The 27250-nt window shown below is 48.1% G+C and overlaps 1 protein-coding gene across 2 annotated transcripts in view; it reads left to right on the forward strand.

Annotated features, from left to right (window-relative positions):
• Window positions 1–27250, forward strand: part of CCDC25 (coiled-coil domain containing 25) — a 102734-nt gene that overhangs the window by 62739 nt on the left and 12745 nt on the right. For both annotated transcript variants that reach the window (XM_029596229.1, XM_029596230.1), the window contains exon 7: window positions 22387–22589. In XM_029596229.1, coding sequence (XP_029452089.1) covers window positions 22387–22589 — 203 coding nt within the window. The remainder of the gene's footprint in view (window positions 1–22386; window positions 22590–27250) is intronic.

Here is a 27250-nt window from a genome sequence, read left to right on the forward strand (position 1 = left end):
CTTTATGTTCCTCCGGATGCCTTTATGATTTCTCCATACAACACCCTTCAGAAGAAGATGGCAGTGGAGACTACCTTAAGGAGACTATTGGACTTGAAGGTCATATTTCCTGTTCCTGAATCACAAGAAAATATGGGCTGCCATTCCATCTATTTTGTCATGCCCAAAGAGGGGGGGGGGGACCTTTTTGACCTATCCTGGATCTCAAGAGTCAATTTTCATTTGAGGGTGGCTCATTTCCAGATGGAGACTGTGCACTCCGTAATAATGGCAGTACAATCAGGAGAATACCTCACGTCTCTGGATCTGACAGAAGCATATCTGCATATTCTCAAACATCAACGGTTCCTGAGGGTTTGCCATGCTGGTATGTCATTACCAGTTTTCAGGCCCTGCCCTTCGGGTTGGCTACTATGCCCTGGACCTTCTTCAAAGTCAAAGGGTGATAGCTGCAACCCTGCACAAGGATGGCACTAGTTGATTCAAGCCAAGAGCGTGAAGGAAAGCCACTGGGCTTCTTGCAGGGTGGTTTCCTTATTGCAGGATCTAGCCTGGATGTTGAACTTGGCCAAGAGCAACGTACTCCAATGTCTGAGAAGGTTGCATCTCTGCATTCTTTTCGGTACAAAATCAGGGCAGAGTTGTGTGTTTTTTGTTTGTTTTTTTTTCTGCCAGAAAGTCACATTCGGAATTTGATTGCTCAAGTTCAAGAGCTGAGAAGGACTATTTGCCCAATGGTGTGGTCTTATCTATTGGTTCTAGATTTGAGGCAGCCACATTGGAGGTTGTTTCGTTGGCGAGGGCGCATATGAGGCCTCTTCAGCGCACATTGCTTTCCAGGTGGAGTCCATAGTCACATGACTTCATGATGAGGCATCCAATTGCAGTGGTGGTTACAGGCAGATCATCTCAGGAATGGACTTTCCTTAGAGACAAATTGGTTGGTGCTCACAATCAGGAATTACTGGTGTGAAGGAACAGCAGTGGAGCATCAAGCATTTGGAAGCACCAATTGCTTGGAAGGTGGGCCTGCCCTGTAATGAAGGCAGGCCAATCTCCAACCCACCCTCTGCTGCCAAGTTTTGCCTTTGGTTCACCTTTTAGGTGAGAAGATGCAGAGCTTTGTTTCTGCTATTCACAGGTGGACTGGTAAGTGACTTATCCAGCCCCTCAGTTTAGTAAATGTTCATTGTTTTGTCTGAGCTCAGTGTTCCCTATTGGTTGCAAGCATGAGTGGTTGCTGTTTAATAATCATGTATAATCAGTTTATCCACAGTTCGGCTTTTTCAATGAATGCTGGCAGGCTGATGTAAGGTCAGGGCTTATATATCCATGACATCAGCTTTTATCCATCTCCGTTTGCTGGTAGACATGTATAACCCACTTGTGGGGATTGGCCTACCTTCATTAAAAAAAAACCGAACATCAACTTGTACTATGAGTCTTGTACTATGAATCTTGAACTATGAATCACTATACCCCCTCCAACACTTAATAAGACCCTTTATCATATTGTTTACACTTCTGGTTTACTGCGTTCCTATGCCTTTTTCTTTCCAACAATATACAGCTCCAAGTTTACCAACCTTGTTAAATGTAACTTTATTCTTCCGGTTTTTTACTATTATTTACTATTTTTTACTGTTTTTTGTTACTATTGTTACTATTACCCTGTTCGATGTAAACCGGTCTGATATGGTCTTCCAACCATGAAGATCGGTATAGAAAAGCGTTAAATAAATAAATAAATTAGAGGAAAGGAAACTATCAAGTAAGTAGTAATTTCTCCTTTCATTAGCTCTGTGTAACAAAAAAAAATCATACTCTATAATGGATTCGCCCCATAGTTTGACACTGTTAAATCTTGGAATTTGTATCTTGCTGTTGTAAGAAGCAGCGAAACACGTTTCTTAGTAGCTAATATCTGAATGGGACATGCTGATCTTACAGCTCCCTATCAGGGGCAGTGGGGATCAAACTTGGGAATATTTCAGTGGAGCCACAGGGAATCTGAATCAGCAAGAATCCTCTAGTACATATCAAGCGAAGCAAAGTTAGGGAGACCCACCTCCAGAGATTCCCAGAATTGGGTGTGGCCCAAATAGCCAGCTGTATATAAGGAGCTTTTGCCTGTCACACCACTGCTGGTTCAACTGCTCACTTAGTATCTGCCCTGTGGAATCGGTATCTGTTTGCCTACTGCTTCCTGGCCTTATTCCTTTGTGTCCTGTTTCCTGCTTCAGTCCTGGTCTTTGGTTACTCTCCTGGTTCCTTGTTCTTGATTCAGTCCTGCTTTTTAGCCCATTCCGGTTCCTGTTTGATCATGGAATTCTTAGCAGCCATGTCCTTCCAGTGGCTCAAAACGGCAGGGAATAGCAGCCACCCTAGGTGGAAGACTGCAGCTGCATGTCACTTGGCCTCTCAAGGTACTTCCTTGTTGAGCCATCACACCTTTCTTCTGTCCTTAGTGGAGCGGGCCGTAACACTCCCACATAAGGAGAGGAGTGAGTTGCTAGTATGAATCCATGAACATGCAAGAACAGTTGCATGTAGATTCTTGCCCTTTCTCATAAAGGGAACTATTTTCAAGGGTTTAAACCTCCATGCTCAGCAGACAGTTCCGGTGTTCATACTACATGGGAGGTCGATGAATGTGGGCAGCCTGGCGAGTTGAGCAACCTCTGTAGGCTAGGCCCTGCTCTGAGGCTTTTTCACTGCATGCCTCAACTGTGTTTCATGCACTTTCTATATGCTGCCCTCTACAGGATTGTCTGTTTGGTGTGTATGTCTAGCTGGGCATCCAGGTTGTGCATCTTGTTTTTGGATACATAGTCGGGCCTTGTCTGTGCGTCCAAGTTGAGCGGCACCGTTAGTGGCTGCACGCTTATCTATGTGCTCAAGTTGTGCGTTGCTATATGCTTAAGTTTTGCAGGGCTTATCTTAGGTGTGTCTAAGTGTGAGATGCCTAATTTTTGGACGTCAATCAAATAAATAAATAAAATCCACAGCTAGATGCACACCTCAGTTGTCACTTAGCCATAATGGTGCCTGTACCTAAGTGCCTTTCTGTTTGCACTGCCTTTCATATTTGAGCAACTCAGCCCACTAACTTGTGCCAGTGCTATTTGGAGGCTCAGGGAGAATTATCTTCCTCTGATTTCACTAAGCCTGGTTCTTTCCAGCCAGATGTAGGCCTGGGTAAAGATGTGTCAGGTGGGGCACCTCACATTGGAACTCCCCTAACTGGTTCTTCAGCAGGGGAAGGAAGCTCAGTAAGTACACCTCAAGTATTGAATCCTGCTTCAGTTGCAGTCCTCCGTCCTGTCCAATGCTCCCAGAGCAGAGTCGCAAATAGGAACCTTGCCTGGACCTACTGTTAAGTGCTGGAGTACTCCTAGAACACCAGCAGGACTACTGGTAAGAGATCCGGATGACATGGATGATGACGCTGATCCTGACTTTCTTGAGGATGGTGAAATCCCTCCATGTTTAGAACCATATAGAACTATGCTACAGTTCTTTCATAGAGATGAACTGCCAGCTCTGATTTCCCAGACCTTGAAAATGCTTGGGGTTCCTGGGGCAGCTTCAGTATCTGAGCAAACAAGAGATCCCTATAGAGGACTCGAGCCTTTGGTCGGCCTCAATCCTTTCATCCCAGACAACCCAGAAAGGGTGCAGGCTCGGGTAGTCCCAAGCCTCCCATTGAATGTTAGCTGACCCTCTCCAGGAACAGGAGATAGAAAGAGAGGCATTCCCCTATCAGGTGGGTTGCAATCACATCAGATCAATGGGTCCTGGAGGTGATACAAGAAGGATTATGCGATGGGGTTTCACAGTGTTCTTTGGGACATGTTCATGGAGTCTACCTGCCACTTCCTGCAGAAGAAGCAAGCAGTGGAGGGTCCATTGTCAAAGCTCCTCAGTCTAAGGGCTGTGGTTCTAGTGCCCATGTCTCAAGAAAATTTGGGACGAGATTTCATTTATTTTGTGGTGCCAAAGAAGGACTCTTCGTCCCATCCTGGATCTCAAAGGTGTCAGCCGTCATCTGTGAGTGAAACATTTCACATGGAAACTTTGTGTTCAGTGATAATGGTCATGCGGTCGGGGGAATTTGACCTTTGTAGACCTGTCAGAGTTGTATCTTCACATTCCCATCTGACTAGAACATCAATGCTTTCTGTGGTTCGCAGTTCTGAGATGCCACTTTGTTTTGGACACTGCCCTTTTAGTTTGGCCACTGCTCCCAGGACCTTTTCCAAGGTAAAGATAGTAGTTGTGGAAGAGTTGAGAGAAGATGGGATCCTATTACACCCATATTTGGACAACTGGCTGATTCGAGCCAAGTTGCTGGAAGAGAGCCACTTGGTGACTCACAAGGTTATTTCTCTGTTGCAGGAGCTCGGCTGGATGATGAACCTGGCCAAGAGCAGTCATCAGCCTTCTCAGTTGTTGGAGTACCTCAGGGTTCGGTTAGATATGAAGCAGGGCAAGGTTTACCTGCCAGAAGTTCAAATTCAGAAGTTGATGAGACAACTCCATCTTTTGATGAACACTCTGCACCCGCCCGTATGGTCCTTCCTGTGACTACTTGGCTTAATGGCGGCGACCCTGGAAGTGGTACCATGGCGAGGGCGAATATGCATTGTCTTCAGCGCTCCTTGCTATCTCGGTGGAACCCACAGTCTCAGGACTATTTGATTACTGATGGAAGTATCCTCCGAGCTGCAGTGGTGGTTGCGGGTGGTCTAAGGAAGGGAGTTTCTCTAACACCACCAGACTGGCTAGTACTGACAACAGATGGAAGTCTCCTAGGTTGGGGAGCTCACTGTCAGGAGCTGATAGCGCAAGGATGCTGGACTGCAGAATTGTCTCTCTGGAACTTCAATCAGCTGGAAGCCAGGGCAATTCGTTTTGCATGTTTGCAGTTGGCAACAGGCTACAAGGTCAATAATGTTGGGCAATGCAACAACTATAATGTACTTCAGTCGGCAGGGAAGAACCAAGAGCCAACAAATGTTGCAGGAAATAGATCACCTGATGGAATGGGCAGAAGTGCATCTCCAGATGATATCAGCCTCACACATACTAGGGAAAGACAATGTAAAAGCAGACTTTCTCAACAGGGAGAGTCTAGATCCAGGAGAGTAGGCGTCGTCAGACAAGGCATTTCAGCTGATGGATCACTGGAGGTCTCCCTTTCCTAGACCTGCTGGTGACTTCGCGCAGTGCGAAAGTTCCGCGATTCTACAGCTGCATGAGAGAGCTGAATCATTGTGAATCGATGCCCTAGTGCAAGAGTGGCCGGAAGACAGGTTGCAGTATGCCTTTCTTCCATGACTCATAGAAACATAGAAGTGATGGCAGAAGAAGACCAAACAGCCCGTCTAGTCTGTCCAGCAAGCTTTCACACCTATTTGTTTTCATACTTATCTGTTACTCTGACCGTTGAGGTCAGGGCCCTTATTGGTAACTTTTTGGTTCCAATTCCCTTCCACCCCCACCATCGATGCAGACAGCAGTGCTGGAGCTGCATCTAAGTGAAGTATCTAGCTAATTGGTTTGGGGTAGTAACCGCTGTAATAAGCAGGCTACTCCCATTTGTTTACCCTGCCTGTGCAATTCAGTCCTTGTTGGTTGTCTGAATATAAATCCTCTTTACTTCATTCCCCCCTGTTGTTGAAGCAGCAAGCTGTGCTGGGTATGTATTCCAAGTGAAGTATCATGCTTAATTGATTTGGGGTAATAACCGCCGTAACAAGCAAGCTCCTCCCATGCTTCTTTGTTTACCCAGACTATGTAATTCATTCCTTGTTGGTTGATGCTGAATATAAATTCTCTCTGCCGTTGAAGCAGAGAGCTATGCTGGATGTGCATTGAAAGTGAAGTATCAGGCTTATTTGGTTTGGGGTAGTAACCGCCGTAACAAGCAAGCTACACCCATGCTTCTTTGTTTACCCAGACTATGTAATTCATTCCTTGTTGGTTGATGCTCATGTTGGGCAGATTGGTTTGAAGGATCGAGCACCACAGAGGGATGGTGCTCTTGGTTGCTCCATATTGGCTCAAGAGACCGTGATATGCAGATCTGTGGAGGTTCCTGGTTTACTAGCCTCTTTGTCTTCCAGTGCACAGGGACCTGCTGTGGCAGGGACCTGTTCTTCATGAAGATCCAACTCTATTTTGTCTTATGGTATGGCCTTTGAAAGGGTTTGCTTGCTGAAACATGGATACTCTGCAACAGTGATTTCCACCTTGCTAAGAGCTAGAAAGTTCTCCGTTTGCTTGGCCTATGTGCAGGTTTGGCGAGTGTTTGAGTTCTGGTGTGAGAATTGAGGTACTCCTCATTCTTCGATCAAGATCCCGCTCATTTCGGAATTTCTGTGGGATGGTTTGAATTAAAGCTTGGCCCTCAATTCCTTAAAAGGTACAAGTAGCAGCTCTCGCCTGTTTCAAGGGTCAGGTTAATGGTGGTTCCCTGTCAGCTCATCCAGATGTAGCCCATTTCCTGAAAGGAGTGAAACATTATCCTCCTTTGTGGTTTCCAGTGCCCCTATGCAGTCTTAATTTGGTATTGGATTTCTTGGCAGGCCCTACATTTAGACAGCTGCATACTCTTGTCATTGCGCTTACTGACCTTGAAAACTGTTTCTAGTGGCAATTTGTTCTGGTGTGTATGAAAAAGGGATCTTGTATGTGAGGGTGCTAGCCTGTGTGAAGAGATTATGCATGTGTGAGAGAGAGCCTGTGTGAAGGGGTGCATGAGAGAGAGCCCTAGGTAGCCTGTGAAGGGTTTTCAAACTGCAGGCCTTGTCTTGCTGGGAGCCATTATCGTCTGGATGTGCAAGCCTGAGAGGACGCAGCCTTTGCACATGCGGTTTTGACTGGACTGCAGGCAGCCTTCCATCCTATTCGGGAGTAGCTTGGGTACATACCATTTGTTCTGGATTTATCTGACTGGACGCTAAGAAATGAGAAATTACTAATTACCTGATAATTTCCTTTTCTTTAAAACAGTTAAATGAATTCATCTTCCCTCTCTTGGCTGTCAAATGATTGTAGTGTGGTCCTTCTGAATGACTACATATTACAAGATTGACTGGTAAGTGGTAGTCCAGTCCCTAGACTGTTACATTCTTGACTGAGCTCAATGTTGCTTGTGGGCCGAGTATTGAAATGATTATCTGTTTTTAATCAAGTTTTTTGCTAGTTTGTCTACAGTTGCTTTTAAAGAGAATACTGGCTAGAGATGTGAATCTGAACCAGAATCGGATCCGATTTCAGTTCCGATTCACATCTCTATAGATGTGAATCGGAACCAGAATCGGATCCGATATCAGTTCCGATTCACATCTCTAATACTGGCAGGTTGATGTCACTGCAGGGGTGTATATACTAGTCCTGGGGGAATTCTGCGATACTGTGGAGTGCAGAATTTGTGCAGACTTCCACCCCAGCATGCCGCGATTGGTGCACGTGCTGTTTGCGGCGAAGATGAAGGCCCCGATGAGTGATTGTGTGTAGAGAGGTGTATGTGAGAAGATAGAGGAGGGTGAGAGGGAGAGCAGGGGGGTGTAAGAGAGCCCAGGGAGAGTAAGCAGGGGTGTGTGAGAGAGAGGGAGTGGGGGAAAGTGCTTGAATGTGGGTGCCAGAGAGAGGGAACCTATATGAGGAGATTAAGGAGTGTATGTGTGTGAGAGAGTGGGAGCTGGTGTGTATGAAAAAGGGATCGTGTATGTGAGGATGCTAGCCTGTGTGAAGGGATTATATATATTGGTTGTAATTGTTCCTTATTTCAATGTTCAAATGTTCCTTGTATCGCATCCATGCGACTGTTCTGTTGTACTGTAAACCGGTGTGATTTGTATTCTATACAGGAATGTTGGTATATAAGAATCTTAAATAAATAAATGTGTGTGAGAGAGCCTGTGTGAAGGGGTGCATGAGAGAGAGACATAGGTAGCCTGTGTGAGGATGTATGTGTGAGAGAAAGGAGCTTCTGTGGGTGTGTATGCAAGAGAATTGGACCTTGTATGAGTGGATGTATGTGTACGAGAGAGTGAGGAAGCCTGTATGAGGGTGTGAGTATGTGCACTAGAAAGAGGGAGCATGTGTGAGAGGGGAGGTACAGAGGGAGCCTGTGTGAGGGGCAGTACTGAGTGGGGTCAAACTCTGGGAGTGGCGATAGAGTGTAAGGGGTTGAGCTTAGAGGTGGAGGGGAGAAATACTGGCAGGTGGAGGAGTTGGAGCCTGAGAGGGCTAAGTGGCCAGGGGAGTAGGAAGAGTGAGTGGAAGGGACATTCTTACAGTGAATTTCTAGGGAAATTCTGCATCTTTAAGTAATAACGTTTTTCTGTATTAATTTAAAATGTAATTACTTATAATTTACATGACAGTCTATTATTTTGACCAATATAAAGTTTGCAGAATTTTAAGTTTTTGTGCACAGAATTTTACATTTTTTTGCACAGAATTCCCCCAGGAGTGTAATATATTGTGACATCAGTTTGCTCTGCCTCCAGCTGCTGGTAGAGATGCATAGCCCACTTGTTATGGATTCATCTGATTGTTCTAAAGAAAAGGAAATTATCAGGTAAGTAGTAATTTCTCATTCCATGGGGTAGATGCCCTAGTGAGTTGTTGGGAACAGCAAAGGTGTGGCAAATTAGGAAAGATTGCAAGAGAACTATTTATTCTGCTGATTATAAAGCCTCAGTTTTAGAGGGATTAAGTTTTAATTTCTTTCTTCAACCTTTCTGCAACTGCTAAGAACCATTTCTTTAACTGTGACTTTGATCCAGCCAAAAAAACCTGATCACTGTATTGAGAGAAAATCTTGATTCAAAATTAACAATAAATGACTGACTTTTACAGTTTCTTCTTCAAATTATGCCTTTTCTTGATGGAATAAAATCAGAAATCTTTAGTTCATTGGTTCATTTCCAGTCATTTAGACTATTGCAGAGCTTTCTACTAAGGGTATATTTATAAAATCGCTTAGATGTCTTCAGTTGGTTCGGAATACTGCTGCTTTCAGAAGCGAAAATATGGATTTGGTCATTCATGTTCTTGTATAGGATCTACTGGCTTCCTGTAGTTTATAGGATAACATTCAAGATCTCATCCTTGGTATATAAAGCCTTGAATAGAGGGTATTCCCAGTGCAAAGTGAATGATTTGCTCCCCTATAAGGTATCATGTACTCTAAGGTCATCTCAACAGGACCTGCTGATTGTGCCCTTTTCTATAAGTATTAAGCTAGAGTTTACTACAAGATCTGCCTTTTGTTTTTATTGCTTCTTCCCTTTGAATACTCTTCCTTTAACTATTAGGAATATTCCCTAAATTCTGGAAAAATTTGCAGCTTACGGTGAAATTTAGGTTTTCATTCTTGGTTGCCTTTTTTTTCCATTTGGACTTTCTTTTTAAAATCAGGGCTATTTGCATGTATACCTTAATTGGTTTTTAGATTAACAGTTCTATTTATACTTGATCTTGTGTGTTTCACTTTTACTTATTTTGATTTTTTTATAGCATTTATTTTATATTTCTGAATGTTTTTTATTTTGTATATTTGATATGCTGTTTTGTTAACCTCTTTTGATTTCTTAATTGAGTTGCAGTATACCAAATAACTAGTGAGTTAGACTTTTTTTAAAGAATTTTAAAAGCCTTCAGGAAGTCATTCCAAAAGAAAAGTCTCAGGTTGGCCCCATGACATGACTTGTCCAAATCTTATTGGGCCTCCTAGATTCCCCAGTGTACCTTCTCCTCATGACTGGATTCTATCAGCCTTATTGGGCAGAAGATCACACATTTGTTAGCTTAAGCTGCAAATTTGCTTTGTGCACAAATCTTACACATTTGCAGTGATAGGAAATGGAGTTTTGGAAAAGCATTTGGCCTTTCAATGAGTTTATTTAAAGAACTTCTTTCCTAGCATGTAGCCAGATGGTCTCGGGACCAATGGGTTATGCTCCCCTGCCAGCAGATGGAAACGAGTCAGATTTCAGAGCTGACATCACCTTAGATACATCCCTGCACTGACCTCAGCGCTTCAGTAGTTCTTTGTCTCCAGCAGATGGTGGACGTGCTTTCCCTATGGGGATCGCTGTACTTTTTGGAAAAAGAAATTCTACTTATAAATTGGAGAAAAAATTGAGCCTTGCTCTCCTGCGGTGATACCTAAAGGTCCTCCTGTAGTTGAGAATTCCTGAGGTGATTTTCGAAATCCCTCAGAAGTGTGCCTTAGTCCGGTAGCCGGTTCCTGGCGTGGACTTTGCTGCTGAAGCATCTGAAAGGCAGCAGGTGCAGGAAGCCGAGCGCAACAGTGATGGTGAAAGCCTTTCACCCCCCTTGTAGTCTGTACTCAACTGGTAAGCGCTGAGCCCAGGTAAGTTGAGGGGGAAAAAAAAATTTACCTCCCGATTCAGAGATGTTTTGGAGGGGTTTCGGTAAGACTTCCTCCGGTCTCCTTGCTTGGTGCGCAGTACCAACATCATTCCCTATCCCATTGAGGTAAGAGGAAGTGGGCTTGCGAGCGAGTTGAGCAGTCTCCCAGTGGGCTAGACCCCATTTTAGGCTTGGCTGACACACCAAGTGGTAGGCCGCAGCGGCACCATCTTGCGTACGTCTTTGTGCGTGCTATATTGCTCACCATAAAGCGTCTGTATGCGCAATGCGTGTTGGCTCCTGCACATGCACTTTGCGCATAATGCTATGCATGCCCTGTGTGCGTAACATCGCGCACATACATATACGCCCAACTTACTAGGCGCAGAATACAAGTAAAGCTGAGCACACAGGAGGTGTGCGCGTCTTGCTGCAGCCAGTATAGGCGCCCGAAATCTGTGCGCATAAAATTTTATGCACGAGCCAACTGAACACGCAGTTACTGTCGCCAGTGGCTCCAGCAGCAAAGAAATGTAAGCGCCTTTCTCACAGGACAAGCAGGATGGTTGTCCTCACAAATGGGTGACATCGAGGATGGAGCCCACCACGGAAAACTTCTGTCAAAGTTTAACAGAACTTTGACTGGCCCCTACTGGGCATGCCCAGCACGGCACTGACCCTGCAGCCAGCAGGGGTCTCCCTTCAGTCTTCTTTTTTCCGCGCAGCAGTTGCCACGCGGCGAAAGGAGCTCTAAACCACGTTCCTGACAGGAAATCGGAATTTTATATTCTGAAGAAAATTTGCCCCTCAGGGGTCTCCCTTCGACAAATTTTTACATCTCGCGGAATTCCGGTAAGTTTTTTGCCGTTTTTGGTCGACGTATGTCGAATTTGGCCCTTGAGGCCTGTCGACAGTCACCAATCCCGTGACTAAATTTTTGGCCCAAGGCCATGGCGACGGGGTTTCGTCGATGTCCGGATTGCACCTGGACTATGTCAATCACAGACCCCCATAGGGTCTGTGTTTTGTGTTTAGGCAGCGAGCATGATGTCCTGACTTGCACCAAATGTGCCTTAATGACACCCAAAGGTCGCAAAGCCAGGATGGAGAAGATGGGGCTCCTCTTCCATGCTCGCACCCCAACGCCATCGATAGCATCGACGTCATCGGAACCGGCACCGTCGAAGTTGCACCATCATCGTCCACCATCGATGACTTCCCGGCCGTCGACTCCCGTCCCTTCCCCGGATGGGCGAGGGGATCGGAAAGAAAAACATCGCCATCGACGGCACAAGTCTCGGCCCGTCGAGGATCCAGAACCATCGACCTCCGTACAGACCGAGCCACCGACTAAAAAGCCTCGATCAGACCTGGCACCGTCCACGTCTCGTTCGCAGGCACCGAGGAAACCCTCACCCCCTCGGGGTGTGGGAGCCGTGATCCCACCGGTTACGGTGGTCCCTCCGGCTCAGCCTCCTTCTCCCGTCGAGCCGGGTCTCGTTACCCCTGGTCTCCGGGCAGAACTGGAACGGCTGGTCCAGGAGGCAATCGAAAAGGCGATGCAGAAGTTCCAACCTCCACCGGCTCCGGCACCGACTCCGCCACCGAGGAAGGAACCGACCATCGAGCCACTGGTGGGAACACTGGCACCGCTACTGCACCGCATGGAAGCACTTCTAACGGCCCTTCCATCGGTGATTTCAGTAGCACCGACAACACCACCGTCTCCGACAGGATTATCATCGGGAGGGGAAACACCGTTCGTAATTCCCCCTTCAGGGGTGGTCCCATCGGTGCCTTCTCATCCCTCGCCACCGATATATCCTTCGGCTCCACCGATTCCAAGGCCGGCACCGATTCTATCGACAGCACCGAAGCCCTCGATGCCGTTTCCAGCTCCGCCTTCAGCACCAATGCCATCGAGATTATACTCGATACCCTCGGTGGTTCCTCTTAATATCCCGGACCCTCAACCAGGACCTTCAGGGCTTCAAGCCCCGCATGATCCCTATGATACCTGGGGTGATGATACCTCTTCTGACATGGATTTACCTTCACCACCGTCTCCTACAGAGAGTAGAAAGCGTTCTCCTCCTGAGGATCTCTCGTTCATTAATTTTGTGAAGGAGATGTCAGAGTTGGTCCCTTTTCAGCTACAATCTGAAACAGATGACAGACACCAGATGATGGAACTTCTCCAATTTCTGGATGCTCCTAAAATCATCGCTTCCATCCCTATTCACCAGGTGTTTCTGGATCTTCTAAAGAAAAACTGGGAATCTCCTTCATCTGTTTCCCCAGTCAATAAGAAAGCTGACTCCACATATCTTGTCCAGTCAGCACCGGGTTTTCAGAAGCCTCAACTGGATCATCGCTCTGTCGTCGTTGAGTCAGCTCAAAAGAAAGCTAAGTGTCTAAAACCACACTCTTCAACTCCACCTACCAAGGACAACAAATTCCTGGATAGTGTAGGAAGGAAGGTGTATCACGGAGCTATGTTAATTTCACGCATAGCTTCGTATCAGCTTTATATGACTCAATATAACAGAGCCATCCTAAAACAGATGCAAGAATATGCGGACACCTTGCCTGAGCAATATCAACCACAACTTCAAGCCCTCCTTAACAAAGGGTTTGAGACCGGGAAGCATGAAATTAGGTCTGCATATGACATCTTCGATGCTTCCACAAAAGTTTCAGCCACAGCCATCTCAGCCAGACGTTGGGCTTGGCTAAAATCATCAGACCTTCGCCCAGAGGTCCAGGACCGGCTATCTGATTTACCCTGCCTAGGGGACAACTTGTTTGGAGACCAAATTCAGCAAATAGTAGCCGAATTAAAAGATCACCATGAGACGTGAAAACAACTCTCTTCCACTCCATCTGATGTGACCTCCAAACAACCATCTAAGAAAGACTCTAAAAAGTCGTTCTTTAAGCCACGTCGGTATTACCCTCCATCGGCTAAGCCTCGACCTCCACGGTCTTCCAACAGAGCTCAGCCACGCCAGCCTCGGAAGCAAAGACCTACAGTAGCCCCACCCCCTGGGCCTACGGCAGGCCTTTGACTTCCCTGTAGAGAGCACGTGCCAAACCCCTCTTCCAACCATCCCTGTGGGAGGTCGACTGTGCCACTTTTTAGACCGCTGGCTACAGATCACCTCAGATCAGTGGGTACTAGCAATTATAGCACAGGGTTACCACCTCAACTTCACTACTCTTCCTGCAGACTCCCCGCCTCTACAAGCATGGAGTCTGACCAGCCACTTGGCTCACTTACAACAAGAAGTATTCCTTCTTCTACAATCAAACGCTATAGAACCTGTCCCTCCCTCTCAGCAAGGAAAGGGATTCTACTCCAGGTACTTCCTGATACCAAAGAAATCAGGGGGGCTTCGTCCCATCTTAGACCTTCGAGCCCTCAACAAGTACCTTCAAAAAGAAAAGTTCAAGATGGTAACCCTGGGCTCGCTTCTCCCTCTGCTGCAAAGAGGAGATTGGCTATGCTCTCTCGACCTCAAAGACGCTTATACCCACATTGCGATAACACAATCCCATCGCAAGTACCTGCGATTTCTGGTGGGCCGAAACCATTACCAATACAAAGTACTACCTTTCGGCCTGGCATCTGCACCACGGGTCTTTACCAAATGCCTCGTCGTGGTTGCAGCATTCCTCAGGAAGGAAGGTGTCCACTTCTACCCCTACCTGGACGATTGGCTAATCAGGGCCTCCACCCAACAGATTGCTCAATCCTCCCTAAAATTGACAATTCAAACACTCCTTTCCTTAGGGTTTCTTGTCAATTACGAGAAATCTTGCTTAGTCCCATCTCAAACCTTATCCTTCATTGGGGCAGACTTGGACACCTTACAGGCAAAGGCTTACCTTCCTCTTCAAAGAGTTCAAACCCTGATATCCCTAGCTCGCCAGCTCCAGTCTCAAGACACTGCCACGGCTCGCCAATTCCTTGTTCTCCTAGGACACATGGCATCCTCGGTTCAAGTCACTCCCATGACCCGACTAGCCATGAGAGTTACACAATGGACTCTGCGACACCAATGGATTCAAGCTCTTCAGCCGCTGTCCTCCATTGTCACAGTTACACAAGCGCTACGCCTGTCTTTAACCTGGTGGACAAATCAAGTCAACCTCCTTCAGGGCTTACCTTTTCTCCTACCAGATCCACAAGTAATCCTAACCACCGACGCTTCCCACATCGGTTGGGGGGCCCATGTGGACGATTTACAAACTCAAGGACTCTGGTCTCGAGAGGAAGCCGAACACCAGATAAATTTCTTGGAACTGCGAGCAATCCGCTATGCACTCAGAACTTTCCAAGCTCACCTATCGAATCAGATAATCTTGATCCAGACAGACAACCAGGTGGCCATGTGGTACATAAACAAGCAGGGAGGCACAGGCTCCTTCCTTCTGTGTCAGGAAGCTGCGCAGATTTGGGCAGAAGCCCTCTCCCATTCCATGTACCTCAGGGCCACCTACCTGCCGGGAGTAGACAATGTATTGGCAGACCAGCTGAGCCGTGTCTTCCAACCACACGAGTGGTCGCTCAATCCTCTAGTAGCGACCTCTCTATTCCACAAGTGGGGTTACCCACACATAGACCTCTTTGCGTCCCCTCAGAACTACAAAGTGGACAATTATTGCTCTCTCATTCGGAGCCAGCACTCTCGGCCAAGGGATGCCTTCTCCCTCAAGTGGACAACCGGTCTGCTCTATGCATTCCCTCCACTTCCTCTTCTGTCGAGGACTCTCGTGAAGCTACGCCAGGACAGAGGAACCATGATCCTGATAGCACCGCACTGGCCGCGCCAAGTGTGGTTTCCCATACTCCAGGATCTCTCCATCTGCAGGCACATTCCCTTGGGAAAGGACCCGCATCTACTCACTCAAAACGACGGATGCCTCCTCCATCCCAACCTCCAGGCCTTGTCCCTGACGGCATGGATGTTGAAAGGTTAGTCCTTCAACCTTTTAACCTTTCGGATTCAGTTTCTCGTGTCCTGATAGCTTCGCGAAAGCCCTCCACCAGAAGATCCTATTCATATAAATGGAAAAGGTACACATCATGGTGCACTTCTCAGTCCCTTGATCCCCTTTCCTGTCCAATCTCTAACTTCTTGGACTATTTATGGCATCTATCAGAATCAGGTCTTAAAACCTCTTCCATAAGGATGCATGTCAGTGCAGTAGCCGCCTTCCATAAAGGTATCGGGGGTGTCCCTATCTCAGTACAACCCCTGGTAACGTGCTTTCTTAAAGGCTTGCTCCATCTGAAGCCACCCTTACGTCCTCCGGCCCCATCTTGGGACCTTAATCTGGTTCTTGGTCGTCTAATGAAACCACCTTTCGAACCTCTGCACTCCTGTGACTTGAAATATCTCACTTGGAAAGTGTTATTCCTTTTGGCTATCACTTCAGCTCGCAGGGTTAGTGAATTGCAGGCCCTAGTTACCTATCCGCCTTACACTAAGCTCCTGCAGGACCGGGCGGTACTCCGCACTCACCCTAAATTTTTACCTAAGGTAGTTTCGGAGTTTCATATCAATCAATCCATCATACTACCTATCTTTTTTCCCAGGCCCCACTCCAACTCCGGGGAACAGACTCTGCATACCTTAGACTGTAAATGAGCTCTAGCTTTTTATCTAGACCGTACAGTTTCTCACAGAAAGAGCACTCAATTATTCGTCTCTTTCCATCCTAACAAGTTAGGACAACCTGTGGGTAAGCAGGCTCTTTCCTCCTGGTTGGCGGACTGCATTTCTTTTTGCTATCAGCAAGCTGGCATTCCTTTCCAAGACCGTGTTAAAGCACACTCTGTGAGGGCCATGGCGACTTCAGTAGCACACCTTCGATCGGTGCCGCTTCCTGACATCTGTAAAGCTGCAACCTGGAGTTCTCTCCATACCTTTGCAGCCCACTATTGTTTGGACAAAGCTGGAAGACAGGACTCCATCTTCGGCCAATCTGTCTTGCGTAACCTTTTTCCAACATGATGTACCAACACCCTTCCACCTTCCCGGTAGGGTGCGGATGCCCGTTCCCAAATTACACCCCAGTTGTTGTGCCTGTTGCACGCCGTTGGGTGCCTTTGGTGCAAGTCAGGACATCCTCAGCTCGGTACTCACCCATTTGTGAGGACAACCATCCTGCTTGTCCTGTGAGAAAGCAAATGTTGCTTACCTGATGTAACAGGTGTTCTCACAGGACAGCAGGATGTTAGTCCTCACGAAACCCGCCCGCCACCCCGCGGTGTTGGGTTCATTTTATTTTTACTTTTTCGGCACTGCCTGTAGCTTTGAAAATCAGACTGAAGGGAGACCCCTGCTGGCTGCAGGGTCAGTGCCGTGCTGGGCATGCCCAGTAGGGGCCAGTCAAAGTTCTGTTAAACTTTGACAGAAGTTTTCCGTGGTGGGCTCCATCCTCGATGTCACCCATTTGTGAGGACTAACATCCTGCTGTCCTGTGAGAACACCTGTTACATCAGGTAAGCAACATTTGCTTTCTCTCTGCACTGCTTGTCAAATTAGGGCTGCATAATCTGACCTGGATTCTTGCTTATGTCAGCACTATAAGGAAGCCTAGGGGAGAGTTGGCCTCCCTGGACTCTGATAAACCCGGCTCCTCCCATTCAGAGGATGGGTCAGCCACAGCCTTAACTGGAAGTAACCCGGATCTGAGTAACCCCGGGACTGTCATCTGTGGGAAAGGGAAATTCGGCGGCACCTAATCCAGTTCCTCCTACGCTAGGCATGGAATCGGCTGCTTTCTCTTGGGTGGAATTTTTTTCAGGGCTTTCAAGCTTTCGTACAGGCATAGTTGCTACCTCACTTTCCCCTGTCAGACGGAACCTTAGCCAGTAAGCCCTCCCTCTCCCAATCCTATCAGCAGACCTCGAGGCATGCCTCGCCTCGCCTCACCAAGGTTGTCCCTGGCAGGGATCCGGACAGCACGGATGAAGAGGAGAATACAGAGTCCTTGGAGGATGGGGTAATTTCCCCTGATTTAGAATCGTATCGGACCATGTTACAGTTTTTCCATAGAGACAAATTGCTGGTTCTGGTATTCCAGACCCTGAAGATGCTGGGAGTTCCTGGGGTTGACTCTGACAGAACCAAAGAAGAATCCCATTATGATTTCCCTAAGGGGAAGCCTCTTGCTACTTTCCAGTACTGGAAGCCATCTAGGAGTTGATCGACCTGGAATGGGACATCCCAGAAGCAAATTTTAAAGGTGGACAAGCATTAGAAGCTCTATACCCACTGGATCCAGCAGCAAGTGAATGTTTGCATTTCCCTAAAGTGGAATGTGCTGGTCTGTGCTGTCTCTAAGTGAACAACTATCCCAGTGGAGGGAGGAGCAGCCTTAAAGGATGCGCACGATAGACTGATGGAGTCCATCCTTAAACAGGCCTTTGACACAATAGCAATGACCTTACAGATTGTTTCTTGTAGTGCCCTGGTAGCTCGTTCATGCCTGCTCCTCTTTCGGGAGGTGGATGACTCAGGAGGTGATGACTCTAAGGTGTTTATGGAACTTGCTGCTGGCTTTTTAGCTAACGTGGGCTCGAATCTAGTCCGTACTTCGGCCAGAGGAGTGGCCTCGGTGGTGGCCAGACGACAGCTATGGCTGCGGAATTTGTCAGTAGACACAACCTCCAAGGCAAATCTCACAAAGATGCCCTTTAAAGGATCACTTCTCTTCGGAAGCGGATTGGAAAAGCTGGCTAGTAAATGGGGCGAATCTCCAGTTCCCCAGCTACCAGAAGATAAGAGAAAGCAGTTGTAGCATCCTTCGCCCATGAGGGTTCGATCCAAGAGCTCCCAATGCTTTCTCCCTTACAGAAACTCGACATTTCAGAGGTCTCTGTCCTTTCAGATGTCTCGGTCTTTTCGGAGCAGACAGCCCACGAGAGGCAGGCTTGGGTTCAGGTTCATCATGAACCCCCCCCCCCCCCACACACACACACACACACACACACACACACACACACACACACACACACACAAATGAAATTTTGCCAACCCACCCTCGGATTGAGGAGATAGGGGGGTCGACTGTCCCTCTCCTACCAATGGTGGGTCGAGATCACTTCGGACAAATAGGTACTGGAGGTCATACGAGAAGGATTCGTGTTGAAATTCCTCGAGACACATTTGTGATATCTCCTTGCCACTCCTAGCTCAAGAAGCAGGCAATGAAGACTACTCTGTTAAGGCTGTTCAGGATGAGGGCTATAATCCTAGTACCTACACCCCAGGAAAATACAGCACATTATTCCATCTTTCACTGTACCCAAGAAGGAAGGTTCCTTTTGCCCTATCCTGGACCTCAAGAGTGTCAACCGACATCTATGAGCGATTCAGTTCTGCATGGAAACCCTATGCTCTGTGATAATGGCTGTACAATTATGAGAGTTCTTAACCTCTCTGGACTTATGTGAGGCCTACCTACATACTCCAATCCATCAAGAACATAGTTTCCTACACTTTGTATTACTGGGTCGCCATTATCAGTTTTGGGCACTGCCCTTTGGCCTCCCCCCCCCCCCCCCCCCCCAGTTGTAGCAGCAGCATCAAGAAAAGAGGGAATCCTGGTGCACCCGTACTTGGACAACTGGTTGATCTAGGCAAAGTTCGTGGAAGAGAGTCTCCATGTGATCAACAGGGGTGACCTCCTTGCTTCAGGAACACGGTTGGATTGTAAACCTGGACAAAAGCAGTCTCAAATCCTCCCAGTCCTTGGAATATCTGGGAGTGTCTGATTCGACACCAAGCCGGGCAAGGTCTTTCTTCCGACTATGCAGATAAGGAAATTGATGTCCCAAGTGCATTGGTTGATGAGCACGATACACCCGATGGTGTAGAGCTATTTTCAAGTCCTCTGTTTGATGGCAACAACCCTGGAAGTAGTGCAATGGGTGAGGGCACACATGCGACCACTTCAATGCTCCCTGCTGTCACATTGGAATCCGCAGTCTAAAGACTATTCAATTCGCCTCCACTTACTGATGGGAGTATGCTCTCAGCTCCAGTGGTGGCTGCAGGAAACTCATCTGGACAGGGGGTGTATCCCTGTCCTCTCTAAACTGGCTGGTCCTCATGACAGACGCGAGCCGCTGGGGAGCTCACTGTCAAGAAGTGACGACCCAGGGACGTTGGACCAAGGAAGAAGCCCTCTAGAAATAAACCACCTGGAAGCCCTGGCAGTTAGATTGGCGTGTCTACAATTCAGCACATAATCCAGGGTCAGGAGGTCCGCGTAATGTCAGACTACACAACTGTAGCCTACATCAACTGTCAGGGTGGAACCAAAAGCCAGCAAGTGTCACAGGAGATAGACCTCCTTATGGAATGGGCAGAAATACATCTACAGATCTCAGCCTCCCACATCTCAGGAAAAGACAACATCCGAGCAGACTTTCTAAACAGCGAGAATCTGAATCCAGGAGAGTGGGTGGTGTTGGCCAAAGCCTTTCAGCTGCTAGTAGGTCGCTGGGGGGTCTCATCCATCGACTTGCCTGCCGCATCTCACAGTGCGAAAGTTCCCAGATTTCTTCAGTCACAGAAGAGATCAGTTGACCCTGGGGATTGTTGCTCTCATTCAGACCTGGCCGGAAGAGGAGTTGCTATACACCTTCCCTGCGTGGCTCCTCCTGAGTAGGGGCACTCGCAGAATTGAGCACGACAGGGGATTAGTCCTACTAGTAGCTTCAGATTGACCCAGGCATCTATGGTATGCAGACATGCAGAGACTCCTGGTGGAGATCCCCCTGTGCCTCCCACCGCACAGGGATCTGTCCTTCACAAGGATCTGACTCAATTCTGTCTTACGGTCTGGCCCTTGAGAGAGCTCGCCTGATGAAGCAAGGATATTCGGCGGAAGTAATTGCCACCTTACTCCATGCATGGATGTTCTCTAAGTCACTATGTGCAAGAGTCTGGAGAGTATTTGAGGCCTGGTGCGAGGAACACTGTATTTCCTGTCAGACTTTCAAAATCCCACTAATTCTGGAATTTTTGCAGGAGTGCTTGAATAAAGGTTTGGCCCTTAACTCCTTGAAGGTCCAGGTAGCAACTCTCTTGATTCACGGGTGAGGTGAACGGAACCCACCTGTCAGTTCATCCGGAGATGGCCCATTTTTTTGAAAGGGACGAAGCACCTCTGGACACCCCTGTGGTGGCCGGTTCTTTTGTGGAATCTTATCTAGTATTGGAGTTTTTGACAGGGCCCTCCTTTTGGCCTCTGGGCAGTCTTTCCTTGCGTTTATTAGCCTTGAAAACTGTATTCCTGATGGCTATATGCTCAGTACATCACATCTCTGAACTACAGGCTCTGTCGTGTTGGGAACCGTTGTTCCGGATAACTCCAGGAGCGTTGAAGCTTTGTACTGTTCCATCCTTCTTGCCCAAGGTAGTCTCGGACTTTCAAATGAATCAGTGCATTTCGTTATCAGCCCTAGATAAGCACAAGGACTCTGAAGAATACCGCCTTCTCCATCATTTGAATGTCAGGCTTTTGGTGCGGTATCTGGAAGTTTCAGAACCGGTCCAAAAGATGGACCGCTTGTTTGTCCTTCATGGTGGAAGGAACCAGCTTCGCACTCTACCATAGCTTGCTGGATTAAGGAGATGGTCATGCGAGACAATGTGGAGGCAGGAAAGCCATTACCTTTTCAAGTTAAAGCTCATGCCACTAGGGCTCAGGCGGTGGTATGGGCGGAAGCTAGAATGCTGTCTCCTGGCGACATCTGACAGGCGGCGACATGGTCTTCCTTGCACACCTTCTCCAAGTTCTATTGCCTGGATGTTCAGGCCCGAGAGGATGCAGCCTTTGCAAGGGTGGTGTTAACTGGACTGTGGGCAGCCTCCCACGCCGATTGGGAGTAGCTTTTGTACATGCCACTGGTCCCGAGTCTATCTGGCTACACACTAGGAAATGGAGAAATTACTTACCTGATAATTTCATTTCCCTTAGTGTAGCCAGATGGACTCTGCATCCTGTCCACGGCTGCCCAAGAACGGTGCCAAGGATTCGCCCATGGAATGAATATTGATTCCAAGAGATTATATGAGTAAGCAGTCATCCAGTCCCTAGATCAGGGCATCTATAATCTTACTGGGGTTCAGTATTTGGTTGAGTACAGTTATGGTTATCAGTCTTTAATCGATTTTAGTCAAGTCTTTTCAATAGTATGTCCACAGTGGCTTTTGAAGAGAATACTGAAGGGCTGAGATCACTGCAGGGGTGTGTCTAGGGTGGAGTCAGCTTTGAATTCTGACTGTCTCTATCTGCTGGCAGGAGAGCCTAACCCATTGGTCCCGAGTCCATCTGTCTATACTAAAGAAAACAAAATTATCAAGTAAGTAATTTCTCCAATATAGTTAGTCACTCTTTAAAACAGGTCTCCAGTGATAATGGTCAGTTAATAAAAATGAGACTGGTAGGTTGTCTGTTTAAGACTTTGACTCGCAGTTGAGACATGCTCAGTTTACCAGTTAAAACTGCTTTTTTTATACAGGTTAAGGTACTGTAAAATGAACATTCATTGAAATGTATTGTTCCATACACCTTCTACTAATGTCTATTGATTTCAGCTCCAGAACAAAAACTCATGAGCTTGGCAATTGCTTTCTTCACTCAAGGGCTATATTAATGTGCACAAAATATTTGCACATGTTCCTCCTCCTAAAAGTTTTATTGTCACATTTACCTCAACTTGGTTGCAAAATAATATTTTAATTAGGAAACTAATAAAACCATGCCAGCAGAACATAGAAAGGAGCAGACTGTTGAAAATTTAGGACATAAGTGATGGTTTTATTACATACACAAAACAAATGCACAGTGCCATAACCATCATGGAGTATGGGGCAAGTGGTTAGATTATAACGCACAAGTTTATCTTCTCTGTTTTCAAGGGTAGATAGCTTGATGTGTTCGAAGAGCCCAGCTTTTCCTGTCTTGCAGGTAAAAATGGTTGCGGTGGAGAAGAAAGTGAACGAGATAGTGAATCGCCTAGAAAAGACCAAAGATGAACGCTTCCCTGACCTGGCTGCAGAGAAGGAAACCCGTGACCGGGAGGAGAGGAGTGAGAAGAAAGCCCAGATCCAGGAGACCAAGAGGAAAGAGAAGGAGGAAATGAAGAAGAAAAAGGAACTAGATGAACTCAGGTGTGCAGAAGTTCTGAGTAGGAAATCTCTGTACCGAGTGTTGGCTGATGAGTACATAAACACCAGAGAACATTATTTTAGTTAAAAACTTACTAAATATTCTCATTGACTTTTTAAAATTTCCAGTTTCCCTGTATGTACCCGGATCAGTCCAGACAGTGGGTTGAGCCTCCTGTCCAGCAGATGGAGACAGACAAAAACTGAAAGGGTATCCTATATCAGGACAGAGCCTACCCTGCATCCCTTCAGTATTTGTCTGTCTCCAGCAGATGCAAGCAGCTGAACCTGCGGTTCCCTTTCTTCCTTAATTTCTATTTCCCTGTGGGGTTTTCTTCTCATAGTTTCTCAAGATCAAGCAAATATTACCTGTCTTTGCTAAGTTTTTATTAAAAAAAAAATAAATAAATAAATCTTTCCTTTCCCGGAGACAGCTCTGTCTCCTCGCTCTTCTGGGAGCCTAGGGGGGCTTGCCCCTTGATTATTCAGCCTAGGCTCTACTTTTCCCAGTGACCTGATTGTAATTTGGGGAGATACTGGTGGTCCAGTCACTCCCCCTCACTGGCTGCCTTGATCCTGAGAAGTTTAATTCCTCGGGTCTCCTGATAGGGAAGTTCATTCCCCTGCGATTGCTGTAAATAAAAAAAAAAAAAAAAAGTGTATGTGTGTATATAAAAAAATAAACATAAGGCATGTTTTGGCAGAAAGACAGGCTCCTTTTTTTTTTCACTGCTCTGCCTCAGGAACGGTAGCCTGTAAGGTTTGTTCGCCTGCTCTCGCTCTCCGACACAGCCCAGCTGATTGCCTTCTCCACGGTGGTTTTTTTCTCTTCTCATGTCACGCTCAAATGTGTGCCTTGCCTACAGAGAGCCTGCCTCGTGGCTCTCCCACAATGGGCTCTGTTCCGGGTGCCTGCCGGGTGGGGAGGGTCCCTCCACGGCAGCAACGAGACAGGCGACCCGGGGTCTGGCTCCTCACTGTGTGGCCAGGCCGTTCCCTGCACGGCAAACCGCGGGAATGGTGGCCATTTTGGGAGCAGTTTTAACTTCTGAATCGGGGTGCAGGAGGGGAGAGAGCCTGATTCGCCTATTTCCCCTCAAGATTTAAGCCCCTTGCATTCCCCGGAGGGGATCCCTGCCCCTCCCCCCCCCCCCCTTGCCCTGGGAAGTCTAGGGCTCATTTTTCTACTGAGTTTGTGCTTTTAATGCACAAATCCTATCTGGCTAGCCTGCAGGAAGAGGATGACCTCCCCCCCCCCCCACCCCAAGTCCCCCTCCAGCTAAAATCCCTCGTATGACTTCTCTGCAGCCTCCTGCGGTGCCAAATGGGCAGGGCTCCATCAGGGTCAGGGTGGTACTGGGGGTCTTGTCCCCTCCGGACCCTTCCCAGCCACCCTCTGACCCTGACCCTGATCAGGATTCGGACTTGCTGCTTCCAGGTCCTCCCCTCGAGGGTGACGATCCGCGCGTTCTCCGTTTATTCCAAAAGGAAGAGCTGGATCCACTCATTCCCTTTATTTTGCAGGAACTGGGAATTGAAGTGCCACCTGAGGATACTGTTACTTCCTCTATGCCAGCTAACATGGACCCGGTCCTGGCAGGACTTAGGGCTCCTCCGCGTAAGTTCCCGTTCCATCCTATGCACAAGCTGCTGCTCCTTCAGGAATGGGAGTCTCCCGAGGCAGGGCTCCGAGTGGGTAGGGCAATGGACAAGCTCTATCCCCTCCCTGATGAATATCTAGAGATGCTTAAGGTTCCCAAGGTGGATTCTTTCAACTCTGTGGTCACTAAACACACCACCTCTCATTGGTGGTGGGCACCATGGCCTTGAAGGATGTTCAAGACCATAAACTTGGATATAGTGTACTCCTGATAGCAGTTGGAGACGGATCAGATTTCAATCTGACGTCAGCCCTAGTACATATACCCCTGCAGGAAGTGCAGCTCTTCAGTATTTTCCGTATCCATAGCAGTTAGGGACTCTATGCACACTTGCACAGCGTTAGAGTAATTTTACCAAAGAAAACCAAAATAAGAAATCTTGAGAATTCCCGAGGTGATTTCCACGATCTCTCGGAGGTAAGCTTCGGTCCGGCGGCTGACCCTCGGCGGGGACCTAGCCCCTGACTTCGGGTGAAGCTGAGAGGCAGCGGGTGCAACTTCGAGCGCGGCGGTGAAGGTATTTTCCCTCTCCCCCCGCAGCCGGAGACCGCCCAAAACGAGACCGGGAAGCGCAGAGATAAGGTAAGGTAGAAATCTATTGAACAGTCTCCGGTCTCCGAAGCTTGAGGAATCGCATAGGTCGCCAGCCGGCACCAGTGCCACCGGGTTGATCTACCCTAGCAGGGCTAGAACCTGGCCAAATCCAAGGGTCCGTCCACATGGAGACCCTCTGAGGTGGTCGCCTTATTGTCCGCATGGTCGCCGTCACCATTTTGATCTGTTCGCTGCCCTGTCCACCTTTCCGATCCGTGCGCACAGAGGCGAGCCGTGCGCACAAATACCTTGTGCGCACAACGTCGCGCGCCCAAGTACCATGCGCACAAGCGACGTGCATAGCCACACGCTTACTGTGCCGGGCGCATAACTTCAATCTGTGCGCATAACGCGCACATCTCCCTGAGCACGCACCAAACCTAGGCGCACAACTGTATCTTGCGCACACAAGCCATGGCACCACCGGAAAATAAATTCAAAGCTCAGGGCCTTTGCCCAGCATGTCACATTAGAGCTGCACAGCATGAGGAGGCCATGGCCCTGTGTATACAGTGTGAAGACGCCCTAGGGGAATCAAACTCATGGCCCTCCCCAGCTGGTACTGGGCTCCAGCCTCTCGAGCAGTACGTCGGACCTAGCATTGCACAGCAGGACCCCCCCTCAAACGGGGCTCCCCAGGGACACGGCGCCCCTTAGTCTAGACCCAGCATCTATCTCCTGGGTGGAATTCTTCAAAGGTCTGCATATCTTCGTTCACATGCAAAAGGGGCCTCCTATAATACGGCCCAGGCTCCACCAGAGGACCTCAACATACCGGGAGCCTCTATGCCCAGGGAAGTGAACCGACTGCCCAGAAGCCCCATCTTCGGGAACACTGACAACTCGGATAAAGATTCAGAACCGCTGGAGGAAGGAGAACTCCCTCCAGGTTCAGAGCCCCACCGAACCATGAGACGCTTCTTCACCAAGGATGAGCTTCCAGACCTGGTCACACACAGCTTAAAAGAGCTTGCTATTCCGGGCACAAGTGCATCGGGGGATCCTAAGACGAACCCACTATTAGAGGGACTCCGTTAGACCTCCCGCCATTTCCCACTATTACAAGCCGTCCAGCAACTAATTGACCTGGAGTGGGATGCCCCAGAAACTACATTCAAAGGGGGCTGGGCTCTGGCAGCCATGTACCCTCTGGACCCAGCTGCCAAAGATCTCCTGGCACGTCTGAAAGTGGATGCCATGGTCTGCGCAGACTCAAAGCGAACTACTATCCCGGTGGAGGGAGGAGCAGCACTCAAGGATGCTCAAGACAGACGTCTGGAATCTATCCTCAAACAGTCCTTTGACGTCTCCGCTATGTCTTTACAGATCGCGGCCTGCTGTGCCATGGTGACACGCGCCTGCTTACACAGACCAGGAACAACACTCTTGGGGAGGCCCTGGAACCAGCAGAATCATTCCTCGCGGACGCCACTTCTGATCTGGTATGCACTGCAACTAGAGGAGTATAATCCGCCGTGGCAGCCAGAAGACAACTCTGCCTCCGAAACTGGTCAGCTGACGCATCCTCCAAAACGAGACTCTCAAGGATGCCTTTCAAGGGAACACTCCTGTTCAGAAGCAAACTAGAGAAACTAGCCAACAAATGGGGCGAGTCCTCACTGCCGCGGCTACCGGAGGACAGGAATAAGAGAAACCAACGATCCTTCCCCCGAACCTCCAGGGGCAGAGGATCACAGCGCTTCAACCCATATAGAAGCACATATCAAGCGGCCTGCTCCACAGGCTAGAGCCAGTCCTTTCGGAACAAGCACAACAAAAGGGGAGTCAGCTAAGGCCCCAGCTGCACCCCGCAATGAAAATCAGCCGACCCATCCAAAGGAAGAAGCCATAGGGGGCAGACTTGCCCTGTTCTACCAAAAATGGATCGAGATCTTCAGACAAGTGAGTCCTATCCATCATTCGAGAGGGATATTACCTGGATTTCCACCACATCCCTCCGGACAAGTTTGTGGAATCTCCCTGCCATGACCCTTCCAAAAGAATGGCAGTGGAAGCTACACTGACCAGATTGCTAGCCTTAGAGGCTATAACACTGGTGCCTCCACAACAAATACTGGACATTATTCCATTTATTTTATCGTCTCCAAGAAAGAAGGAACATTCAGACTCATCCTGGACCTCAAGGCGGTCAACCGTCACCTGAAGATTCCTTGCTTCCGCATGGAAACCCTACGCTCGGTAATAAGGGCGATACAACCGGGAGAGTTCCTTACATCCCTGGATCTGTCGAAAGCCTACCTACGCATTCCGATCCTTCAAGAGCATCAGCGGTTTCTACGCTTCTCAATCCTGGACCGTCACTGCCAGTTCTGGGCACTACCTTTCGGGTTAGCCACTGCACCCCGGGCGTTCACCAAGATCATAGTGGTGGTGGCAGCAACACTGAGG

This window comes from Rhinatrema bivittatum, chromosome 3 (assembly GCF_901001135.1).
Source record: "Rhinatrema bivittatum chromosome 3, aRhiBiv1.1, whole genome shotgun sequence".
Lineage (NCBI taxonomy): Eukaryota > Metazoa > Chordata > Amphibia > Gymnophiona > Rhinatrematidae > Rhinatrema > Rhinatrema bivittatum.